The sequence below is a fragment of the Falco punctatus genome (genome assembly GCF_963210335.1).
Source record: "Falco punctatus genome assembly, chromosome: 8".
In the NCBI taxonomy this organism is placed as follows: domain Eukaryota; kingdom Metazoa; phylum Chordata; class Aves; order Falconiformes; family Falconidae; genus Falco; species Falco punctatus.
Window position 1 is genome coordinate 14,711,693 of NC_137588.1, and position 11,477 is coordinate 14,723,169.

The following is an 11,477-nucleotide window of genomic DNA, read 5'->3' on the forward strand; positions in this document are numbered from 1 at the left end:
TTCCCTTACACTCTTTTCTCCTTGACATTTGATCTGGTTCTTCCATAGATTGCTATTTTTTTGTCAACTTATAAAGGTCATCTTTGTGTTTTGTCTTCTATTTGTCTTAACTTCCTTTGGATTCTTCCTACTCTTTTCACATACTGAGAGAAAATAATACCTTGTCTTGACATTTTCTGTTCCATTCTAGCATTTTATGCACTTCAGTTAAACACTGTCTTAACTAATCATGATGGATACATTTTTGTATGGTACTGGCTGCTTTTGTACTTCCATCAGCCTGCCCAGTGTTAGCTCTTCAGCAGCTTTCCTAATTTTGTTTATGGATAAACATTGATAGTTCACTTGATGTCAGCCTTCTAGAATTTTAATTCCTATTCTGCAAGCTTCTGTAGAGTCTTTTATTACCTGAAATGTTTCACTTTGACACTTTTGTAGTGTGATCTGTCTGTTGCTGAAGATGAATTAGTTCAGACTGTTTCTTGGGTGATATGATTTGTCAAAATGACTCTGTTTTACTAATCTGGCGGTGCAGACTGCTGGCTCCTACCTTAGCCAATGACTTCTTGTCGTGGTTTAACCCCATCTGACAATTAAGCACCACGCAGCTGCTCATTCATTCCCCCTGCATTGGGGTGAGGGACGTAACTGAAGAGTGAAAGTGAGAAAACTCATGGGTTGAGATAAAGACAGTTTAATAGGTAAAGCAAAAGCCGTGTGTGCAGGCAAAGCACAACAGTTCATTTGCCACTTCTCATGGGCAGGCAGGTGTTCAGGCATCCTCAGGAAAGCAGGGCTCCATCATGTGTAACAGTTACTTGGGAAGACAAACTCAGTAATTCTGAATGTCCCCGCCTTCCTCCTTCTTCCTCCAGCTTATATACTGAGTGTGATGTTCTGTGGTATGGAATACCTCTTTGGCTAGTTCGGGTCAGCTGTCCTGGCTGTGTCCTCTCCCAATTTCCTGTGCCCCCCCCCAGCCCTATCGCTGGCAGGATCTGAGAAACTGAAAAGTCCTTGACGTGGTATAAACATCACTTAGCAACAACTAAACCCATCAGTATATTATCAACATTATTTTCACACCAAATCCAAAACACAGCACTGCCCCAGCTTGCTAAGAAGAAAACTAACTCTATCCCAGCTGAAATCAGGACTCTTGTTATGGCTCTGAATTCTGGAGGCTAATTTTACCAGAAAACCAATGGAGATTGTTTCCTCAAACCTTTAGATTCTGAAATCATGTACCTAAGCTTATGGGAATTTACTAACTGTTTTTCATGGTAAAACTAAAGCTGTATTTTCTCGATTCATTTGTGTCTGAGCTTGCGGTCCCTGGGTGAAAGGGTAACTCCACCAGCTAACTCCATTCTGTCCTTTTCCATTTGACTCTGTGGAAGACAGTGGGAGGGATTCTTCTCAGATCAGTAAAAAAAGTGGACAGTTAATATCTGCATTACTGGACAGCTTGTTCTCAGCCTTTCAGGTGTTGTGGTTGTAGAGGAAATCCTCTGGCTTTCTGTTGAACTTCTTGTGTGATACTCTAGCTGCTCTTAAACTCTCAACAATTCACCAGATTAGTTTAAAATTAATGACTTAACAGTAATAAATTTTTTAGTTTGTTTGCCTTCTGGCCTTTTAATCTGTAAAATCGTTGCAGTCATCTGTGGAAACACAGGCCAAATGTTTGCTTTTATTATTTTGTCCTTTAATTTTGAAAAATAGGGTTCCTGTGCTCGCAGCATTCCAGGATGCCGTGTTTTGAGGCAGGCACAAATTTCACATTTCAGTTCAAAGAGTAGTGCAGGAATGGGCACTGGGCACGGTGCAGGCAGGGCGGCCGGCAGGGAAAGCTGCTGGGGTGGGAGGAATTCCTTGTGGAAGCAGCAGTTCTGAGGGAAAGCAGGGGCTGTTCTCTACCACAGATTAATGAACCTTTACCCCAGATGGTTCAGTTACTGGGTCTTGTAGCTTAGAAAATAGTGGAAAACGAGTGACTTTAAAACAAAGTAGTTTTTCACTTCCTACGCTGAAATATAGATAAAGTGAGTGTTTCAAGTAGCAAGTTTGAAAAGAAAGTGTGAGGATTGGAGTCCCTCCTCATACCAGCTCACTCAAAGGATCAAATACCAACACTGTGTTGTCAAAGTTGGATTTATTAAGTCCCAATAACTAGAAAAACTAAAAGGAAGAAGGGAAGGTTCTTCAAATCCCTCCTTACAGAGGGTTTTGAACTACAGGTGCTGGGGTGTCTCAGAGTAGAGAGCATGTTCTTCTGGTTCCCGTGCTGCCCTTTTGCTCTTCCTTTCTGTTGCTTCGCGCTGCCTTTGTTTTCTTCATGAACACTCAGCAACAATTCCCCTGATGGTTACACATGACACTTTTAAAGGGAAGGGTTGGGAAGAAGCATTTTGGATTATCAAAAGGTTTGCATGCACTTTCAGAAATCTTTTAAAAAATGAAATGCCACACGTTAAGTTGAACTTCAGAAGTTATGTATGCAGCTTAAGAGAATAAACTAAATAGAAGTTGGTAAACTTGTTTATGAAAGGACAACAACAAAAGTACCTTTTGGTTTCAGTACTTGTCTAGGAAAAAAAGGTTTTTTTTAAGGTTTCTTTGAACATATAAATATGTTGTAGTTATCTTACTGGCCTGGGAACAAAATTCTGAGTAGGCTTTTAGAAACCGTTTGCCTCAGAATAAGCCCCTGTCCACTGCAGGCATGATTTCTTTCTACATCTTGTATATATGTCTTCATCTACTTTTTAAAAATGCTTTTGTAAACTGCAGTTCAAAATATTTTAGCATACCATGACTTTTTTCCTGTTTGTTTCAATGGGAAGGAAGTAAAAAGTTTCAAAGCTAGAGATATTTGCATTAAAACCACCCTTTGTACCCAAAAGAAACACGTTTTATCCGCTAAGGAATATTCCTGTCTTTTCTTAAAGTTAATTTGTAACCACATTTAAAATTAAATCGGTATGCCTGCAACTGTGTTTAAAAATCTTGGCCCAGAGCAGAAAGGAAATGCCTAAGACCTTAAACTTACCTGTATCTAACAGATTCCATCCGTGTATTTCTGTTTTCTATTAATACATTGGAAAAAGGAAAATCTATATTAAATAGTACACAATTAAATTTTTTTTAAGATTTTTTTTTCCCCAGTAGGCATTCTTTCCTAAAAGATGTTGAAAGTATAATTTCTTTATATTTTCAATGTGAAAATATTTTAAACATGACATATGTTAAATATATTTAACAGGCTGTATTTGCTGCTAAGCATTTAATTGCAGAGGTTAATTACTTGTAATTTCTGCTTCTAGAAAATAATCTGTGATCTGTTTTAACAAACAAAATACATAGTATGGTTGACTTTACTTACAACTTCAGAAATAATGTGCATTTGTGTCAAGGCAGCATTTGTTCCTGTGGAGTTTTTGTGGGTAGCCTTAGTGGAGATGGATGCAGTCTTTTAAATTTGTCCTGTGTGTGAACAGAATAACAGTTTCCAGAAAGGAAAGTAGGTCTTAGTCATATTGTCTTTCCAAGGACAGCTATGGTGCCTGTATTTCTGGGTCTTACTTTATTTAGTAAATATTATGGCCAGTATTTTGCATCTCGTCTGTTATCAGTTAATTGTGGTCCACTTTGCTGTGTGCAGGTTTGGATGTCAGCTGGCCAAGCTCTGCCGTCTGAACCTTGGGAGCTTTTGATTTGCTTCATTTGTTTGAACTTGTTTTCTTCCACCTGCCTGCCTTTTGTTTTACAGATAGGAAAGTTAGCAAAAAGTTTCTCTGTTCTGTAAAGAAAACCTGAAATTAGAAACTGAACAAAGACTGCTTTGTTTAGATTCAGTACATATTCTTTGTTGCTCCAGGAAAAAAAAATAATTCTGCAAACTAGTGCTTGTTGTGGAGGACTTTTGGGCAGCTTCATGGACCTTGTTGTTTTAACAAGTCCCAGTGATGATTTTATTATGTTTCATGATTTTTTACGGAATTTAACTGAATGTGTTGACATGGTTTGATGGTCTTGTTGATATTTGCCTGGACATTCAGAAAGCCAAGATAAATGGGAAGAGACTTTCTTAAGCAAACAAAGAATGGGATTAGTCCTTCATCTGGTCATTGTTTAGCCCTGGTCTGATTTTCCCCTCAGTACCTTTGGAGTTAAATGTGAATTTCCTTTCCATGACTGTAATGTAACTCAACCTTAACCCTGCAACAAGGGGAAAGCAGTATCAACTGCTAGCTGTGTTAGTGTGTATCTTGGTTTAGAAAGGAACACACTGCCTGGCAGAGTAAAAGGAACTGGAAAAAGTCAGCGGTTTTGGTACTTGTTAGCATTTGACCATCTTTTCCATCGTGACCTTTCTTCAATAAATTTCCACTACCTAGTTCCCCACCTTTGTCCTCTCCATTAATTGCACTTTAAGGGTTTGTCTCTTTTGCTGAGACATTTACAGTAAATAAAGGTTAACAGTATAGATTATTTTTTTTGAACAGCAGGCTCCAGACATTTAAATGTGTCAGACTTGATGATAAATTGATGTAATCTCTAATAATGACATAATAAGAAGGGTAAGTACCTTTAGAATTCAAAAGGGATCCTGCTCTTACCATTTCTAAAGCATCCCTGCCTGATTTCAACTTTTGGATTTTTATGGGGCTAGAAGATGGATGCCAACTTAACAATTCTATTAAAATGACAAATTTGCTTCCTTGGGGAAAAAAAATATACTTAAAGCCCATTTGTGTTTATTTTCCCTTCTTCAGGTCCGATGATGACAATGCAGATGACAGGAGTTCCAGGGTGACCAGACTTTGCACTTACTTTCAGCAGAAATACAAGCACCTCTGCCGCCTGGAGCGGGCAGAATCTCGTCAGAAGAAATGCCGGCATACACTCCGGAAAGCCTTGCTGCAGGCGGCCAGCAGAGAGCCGGAGCGTGCTGGGCAACTGATACAAGAACTCCGAAGAGCTACGTGTGCTCATACCAGGTCAGACCTTCCCCTGTGACTCCAGTAACCCGGGGTCTGGACAGGGTGGAGCTGGGCAGAGTATCCAGCAGCTGAAATGTTGAACCTTGAAACTGGTAGGCATGCACAAGGCAGAAAAACCATGACGCACAAATGCCTGTCAGTGGAGTGAAATAAATACGGCACACAGCGTTTTCCATGAAGACAGACATTTCTCTAGCTTTGTGTTTTCAAATGTGGATTGTTTGTTCAGCAGTATCTGGGCCCCATTTCTTAAATGTCACAAAAAAAGTTAGTTGCTTGCTAAAATTTATTCTTATTAATTGATCTATGTATTTTGGCTGCCTTCAAATATCTGGTACTTTACTAAGCCCAGTTCTTTAGAAGGTGTACAGTCTGGTCTGCAGTTCACTGCTTCAATTCAGATTTTGTTTTTCAGACAGCTTTTTTTGAAAAGTCTATACATCTTCTTAATTATCTTCCCAGCAAATCAAACTTAAGCTTATGCTTTTTGTTAGATTTAACTCAATCTAACATTAAATGAAATTTGGCAACAAAATAAATATCTTCTAACAACTCTGAAGGTTACCTTCTGTGGGAATTCTTTCTAGATAATGTCAACATCCCTCCAGCTCTTGGCATACTGAGAGTTGGTTGATTCATATTTGTGCAGAAACAGAGCAAGTCTGAACCCTGACATTATGTCTGGGATATCAGCAACATCCTTTTGCTGTCATGGTTTTGCTTTACAGGATGTGTGTGTAGGGGGTAGTGGTGGGCTAACATGAGAGGCAAGCTGGATGGAGCAGGGTACTTAAAAGTGTATTCTGGTTATGGGATGCTTTTGTTCCCAGACAGTAGGCTGTGGTTCATGATAGTTGGAGGGTTTATTGTTGGGGACGCAGAGTGATGCTGAAGAGCTGCTTGGAGGTGTAATGTAGAGGTACACTACTAGTTTATGAAGTTGTGTAAATATCTCCAAACTTAAACTACAGCAAAACTTTGCCAGAACTGGCAAGCTCTTGCTTTTTTTTTTTTTTTTTTTTTATTTTTTGCATTATCTTGCCTTTTATTACACAAAAAAGATTACGTTGTTTTGGGTAGACTTGCAAAGCCAGGTGTGCCTGTCATCACTGCTCTGGTTAGTTTAAGTAACCACAAAGTCTTTTCAGTTATTAAATTTTTCACAGGAGTAATATTGCTAACTAAAACTTTGCTCAGTCAAAGTGCAGTCAATGACAGAAATGGCTGAAGGAAAACAGTCAGGCTACAGACAGCTTTTTGTCAACCTAGAAAACAACATGTGCAGAGGTGAAAGTCAGCCCTGGAATCTCCAGCTTTCTCTACATGAAAGGTGACAAAGGCCTCGAGCAGGCTAACACCAAGCGAGCCGTGTAACGCTTGCAGTACTCGTGCACACTGCTGTCTGGTCGCCTGCTTGCAGCTCAGGCTCAAAGCATTGAGGCTGTTGCTGAGGAAATGCTCAGCTTTGGGCACCTGCTGGTGGATTGGGCTGTAGCACGTTGATGAAGAAGAGCTTTTACCCATGTTGAGCACGCACAGGCTCTGCCACTCCAGAGCTCAGTCTAAATTTGTCTGAGCACATGCTTGCATGTAAGCTCTGGCGATGCTCGGCATGTTTTGTTTTATGAACAGGCTTAGAAGTGCACTTGACTGCCCATGGAGGCATACCCAATACATTGTATTCTAAAGATTGACCTCATTTTAAGCGTCACCTGTGTTGACACTCACCTACTACTGTCCTTGGCTCTGTTGCTGGGTGTTGTAATATTTAGATGGTAGTAGCACACAGCACCTCTCATTGCAATTAAGGCCCTGTGAAATAAACAATAATCCTGTTACAGCAGTCACACCTTCACCTGTCATTGACATCTATTCTGTATCCCTGTATGGAGTCTGGTAGTAGTGTGCACCTATCTGGATCGGGACACACACACGTGTGTTATAATTTTTCATCCTTCTGTGCTACATTCAATGCAATAGTTGTGCCAAGTAACAAGATTGGGTTTTTGTCTCTAAACTCCTTTATGCTTTTTTTTTTCTTTCAGCACAAGCCAAGCAAGGCAGAGAGATCCAGAACCAACAACCTGTTGTGGGACTTCAAAGGGAGAACAGTGCACTAACAAGGCCCTTCCATTCACCAGGCATTGTTTTCAGCGTATCCTCTTTAACTCTGTTTGAGAGTTGTGTTCAGGCGTGGAAACTGTTCTGTGTTAGGGTTTTTTGTTTGTTTGTTAGGTCTTTGCATTGAAAGATACATTTTCACAAAGGAATATTTATTTGTTAGTGTCCCATAAACTATTTTGCTTTTAATTTGTCTGTGTGATTTGGGTCTGTAGACAGTGAAGATAAGTAGTTTACTACTGGAATCTAATATAGTCACATTATTTTACTTTGTAAGCTGTATTTAGTGGGTGCAAGAAACCTTTACAAAAACAATCATCTTTTGCGGATGATGTACAAGCCACGTGGCTTTCAGCTTCATTGCTTTCATGCAGTTCTTGGTAGGTTCCAGTAGACTACCTACCTATGAGCGGTTTATGGAAACGAGTTTTTATACATATCATAAAAAGATGGCTTACACTGACTAGAAAGGTGGAAATCTGATACTTTGCATTGTTTGAAGAAGCAGAATAGTAGGAGTCACAGAGTCTGTATTCTAGATGCGAAAGAATTCCCAGTGCTCAGGATTTCAAGCAAAGCCTGAAGAGGGTGTCAAGAGTCAATGCATGAAGATCGCAGAAAGGAGGGAGCACATTAGATGTGAGGTTTGATTCTGAAGACTATGAACAGGCAGACTTCTGACTTGGAATACTTAAGAATTCTGTAGACTTCATCTTTTTTGTTTTTAGCTGAAGACTTGAACAAGTGACTCCTTTTGTTAAAGCTTTTGGCTTTGGTATTTTAAGTGAGTGGTGCTGATCTGTTCCAGTTGCTGTCAGACTGCAGCACCTTTTCAGTCTTTCTGGTTTGCAGATGCCTTGTTTTTGTTGGTTGATTTTTGCAGGCCCCTTAAAAGTAGTTTGCACAGCAGTTCAAAAACTCTATGAGAGAGCACCATGGCGTGCAGCTGTGTTTGGGGTTTGCCTCGTGATTCTGATTTTTTTTTTTTAAAGTTTAAGTCGTCTTGCTTCTTGGTGTGTGTAAAGCAGAGACGTCAAAGCTAGTGATCTTGCATTTGTGCCTGTTTTTTCCCCTTTGTGTTTTCTTCTCAATGGAAACAGTCTCTCTTCTAAAATGAACAAGCTCTTGGTTCTGACTTATCTGTCCAAGTCGTCCATCTGGACTTTTCTGCAGGTTTTCCATTTTCTTTGTCCTTTCTTTTTGTGTTCTAACATTTCTTGAACATGCATTGTGATGTTGAGGTCTCAGAACTGTTCAAGATGGAAGGAGTGCTTCTAATGTTGTTTGAAAAAACCCAATGAAATATCTGTTTGATTTGCTGTAAGTCTGGAAACATTTTCACTCCTGCAAGGGATTTTTCTGAAGGAAATCTCAGCAAGCTTACAGTTGGATTTACTTGACCTTTCTGTCTGATTGCACATCTTTTTTTCAGAGGAGCAGGAAGGATCTTGAAACTTCTTTGTGCTCTAAAGATAAATGCCAAGAATGTACCTTAAAAGACTGAATTAAGAAATACTCTTTTCTTTAATGTTTCAGTATGGATTGTCATTAGTCTGTAAGGAAATAGTCCTGTTGACTACACTGTTCGAACTGCTACTATTGATCTATTGATTAAGACTCCAGGAAAAGGCTTCTTTTTGCTCAGAACTCATTAGTGAAATGGCTGCTTCTATAAAACTATCTCAGTATATAAAAATCATTAGAGAGTCTGCATGAATGCAGTTTTTCACTTTAAAAGTTGGGTTTGAGCCTTACCTAGCTTTCAACTTGAATAAGAAAGTTCAAGTACTCATTAAAAATAGCATCTATGGACAGGTAGAGTTGAAGGCTGTGATCTTCATCAGATTGATAAATCAAAGGGCGTTCCTCCATCGTTGCCTCATGTGTTATTCCTGATGCAGAAATGCACAGATATCTTATTGAACCGTTCTCAGCAGCTCTTCTCAAGTTGCACAGCCAAGTTTGCAGATGGTCAACAGTGCTCTGTGCCAGTTTTTGACATTACACATCAGACACCTCTGTGTGAAGAACATGCCAAAAAAATGGTAAGTACAAAGCCAAAACTGTTACTATTTGTCTGTTGGGATGATCAGGAGTTTTAACCCGTCTTTCTATGAATTCTTCCTTGACAACTAGCAAGTTTATAACTTAAGAGCTCATTTCCCTTTATTTTTCTTAAGAAGGAGAACATGCCAAACACTTCCAATTAGTATAAATTATGTTGTAAAAAGTTTTACGTGGTTTTGAGGGTATGATAAAGCGTGCATGAGAATATCCTTCACTAGAAGAAATTTGATTCCTGTCTTGAACAGAGATAGGAGAAAATCAATGTGAGAGATCCTGTGGTCACTTTATTTGGGCTCACTCCTGGCCCTTGGATCTGAATATAGTATGAATGTGGTATGCTAAGAACACTGCATCTCAAGCAGTCTTAGTTCCTGGGGCCCAAAATATTTTCTAGAGGAAGTGTAGATAGCAATTATAAGCATACAAATAATGGTTTTGCTACTTTATTTACCTTTTTGGTGACTGTTAGAATTTATCTTTAACTTCCTTCAGGGATCTGTGGATCCCAGAGGAAAAGCAGTGGCCTGCCACAAGTTGAGAAAATGCAGACATGAAGATGATGTCCTCTGCTCACCCACTTCTGTCCTGTTCCTCCTTCAAGGCATTAGGTGTAAAACTCCCCCTTTTTTTTTTTTTTTTTTTTTTGTTCTCTTGTTAGGTTGTTGTGGGTTTTTTGTTAACCGTTTTTTCCCAGCCATTCCAATACTTGTGAATTATGGAGTTACCTGGATTAAAATGTGAGGGTCTGAGCTATACGGATTTGTATGGGATTTTCCCCCCTCTCCCAGGCAATCTTCAGTGTCTCTCTCTTGGTTTACTTCTGTAGTACATACAATCCTCTGCCATTTCCAGTATGATGGCAACTGAAAACTGGCGATGGTTTGATTTATTTTTTAATTAGTCAATGACTGCTGTCCAAAAGCAATGAGGCCTTAGTTGTTTAGCCTCATCCTTACCCTAGCCCTACAGTATTAATTCTCTTTCCTCAGTGCTAGCCTTCTTTTATGGCAGTGGGCACTTGAGGATGCTAACTTCAGCTGCTGCACACTGTCCCCATTATCACCACCTCAAAACAGTGCTCAATCTTTGATACTTACAGGAATACTGCCAAAGTTTACAATTTTGCTCTGACTTAGTTAGGGTTTGCTATGATGATTTTTAAAGTGACACTGCCCAATCTCCTATTTAGCATACATCATAATTTGGTCTGTGTGATTTTTGCCATTGGGATCAACAAGGAAGGAAGCAGCTTATTTTTTGTTACCTTGCCTGGGTGCAAGCTAGCAGTCTTTCTTGCATTACATGTGAATGTCTGTGGAATGGCCAGGGGGAAAAATCAAGGGGAGTAATGCTTGTTCTTAATACGCTCCCACTGCTATTGTTTTAATCCCAAAGGACAATTTCTTGAGAGGGGACAGCTCCCGTAAAGTTCAGCACCAGCAGCAGAGGAAACCCAGGAAAAAAACGAAGCCACCTGCACTTACCAAAAAACACAAGAAGAAGAGAAGGCGAGGCCCACGCCGGCCTCAGAAACCCATTCCTCCTGCAGTGCCCCAAGGGAACCTCACCATGCCTGCCAGTGTCTCACTGCCAGTAGAGATGCCCCAGATACGGTCAGTGGTAGCCTGGCCCCAGTTGCCCACTGCTAGCTTGAACGTTGTCAGTGAGCACTGTAGAAAGGTGTGATATTGCTGTGCTGATCAACATATGGAGTGGGGCTAGAAATTCCACCTCCTTGTAACTGTTGGGAAAAAAATGCAACCACCTTGGAGTGGGTCATTTCAGATTTTAGCAGTTATTGGGTTGGATGGGTAAAATGTGTTGCTCCTGATCTTCAGTATTTAATCAAAAAGCGAAGTGTTTAGCTTCCAAAAGAAACCTTCTAAAAGCATTTTTTTCCTAGATGATGGGGGTGGGGGCAAAGGTGTGGGGAAACACCCATTATAGATGGATATGCATTGGCAATTGTCATTTGGAGGAATCAGAGTTGAACGCGGGGGACTAACGGTACTTTCTGTCCAGGAGCCCCTCCACACCAGAGCTGAGTGCCGATGAGCTGCCTGATGATATCGCCAATGAAATCACAGACATTCCACATGACTTGGAATTGAATCAGGAGGACTTCTCTGATGTCTTGCCGCGGCTGCCCGATGACTTGCAAGATTTTGACTTCTTCGAAGGTACCATTTTATTTTATTTTATGCTAACATAAACACAGTCAGTGAACTGAAGAGACGAGTGGTTTCTAAAACGCATTTTGAGGGGTTGCTTGCTTTTCTACAG

The 11,477-nt window shown here is 40.1% G+C and overlaps 1 protein-coding gene across 8 annotated transcripts in view; it reads left to right on the plus strand.

Annotated features, from left to right (window-relative positions):
- INO80D (INO80 complex subunit D) overlaps window positions 1-11,477 on the plus strand; it is a 53,444-nt gene that overhangs the window by 30,373 nt on the left and 11,594 nt on the right. For all 8 annotated transcript variants that reach the window (XM_080400130.1, XM_080400135.1, XM_080400137.1 and 5 more), the window contains 5 exons: window positions 4,779-5,003; window positions 7,052-7,161; window positions 9,039-9,172; window positions 10,590-10,807; window positions 11,217-11,374. In XM_080400130.1, coding sequence (XP_080256256.1) covers window positions 4,779-5,003; window positions 7,052-7,161; window positions 9,039-9,172; window positions 10,590-10,807; window positions 11,217-11,374 — 845 coding nt within the window. The remainder of the gene's footprint in view (window positions 1-4,778; window positions 5,004-7,051; window positions 7,162-9,038; window positions 9,173-10,589; window positions 10,808-11,216; window positions 11,375-11,477) is intronic.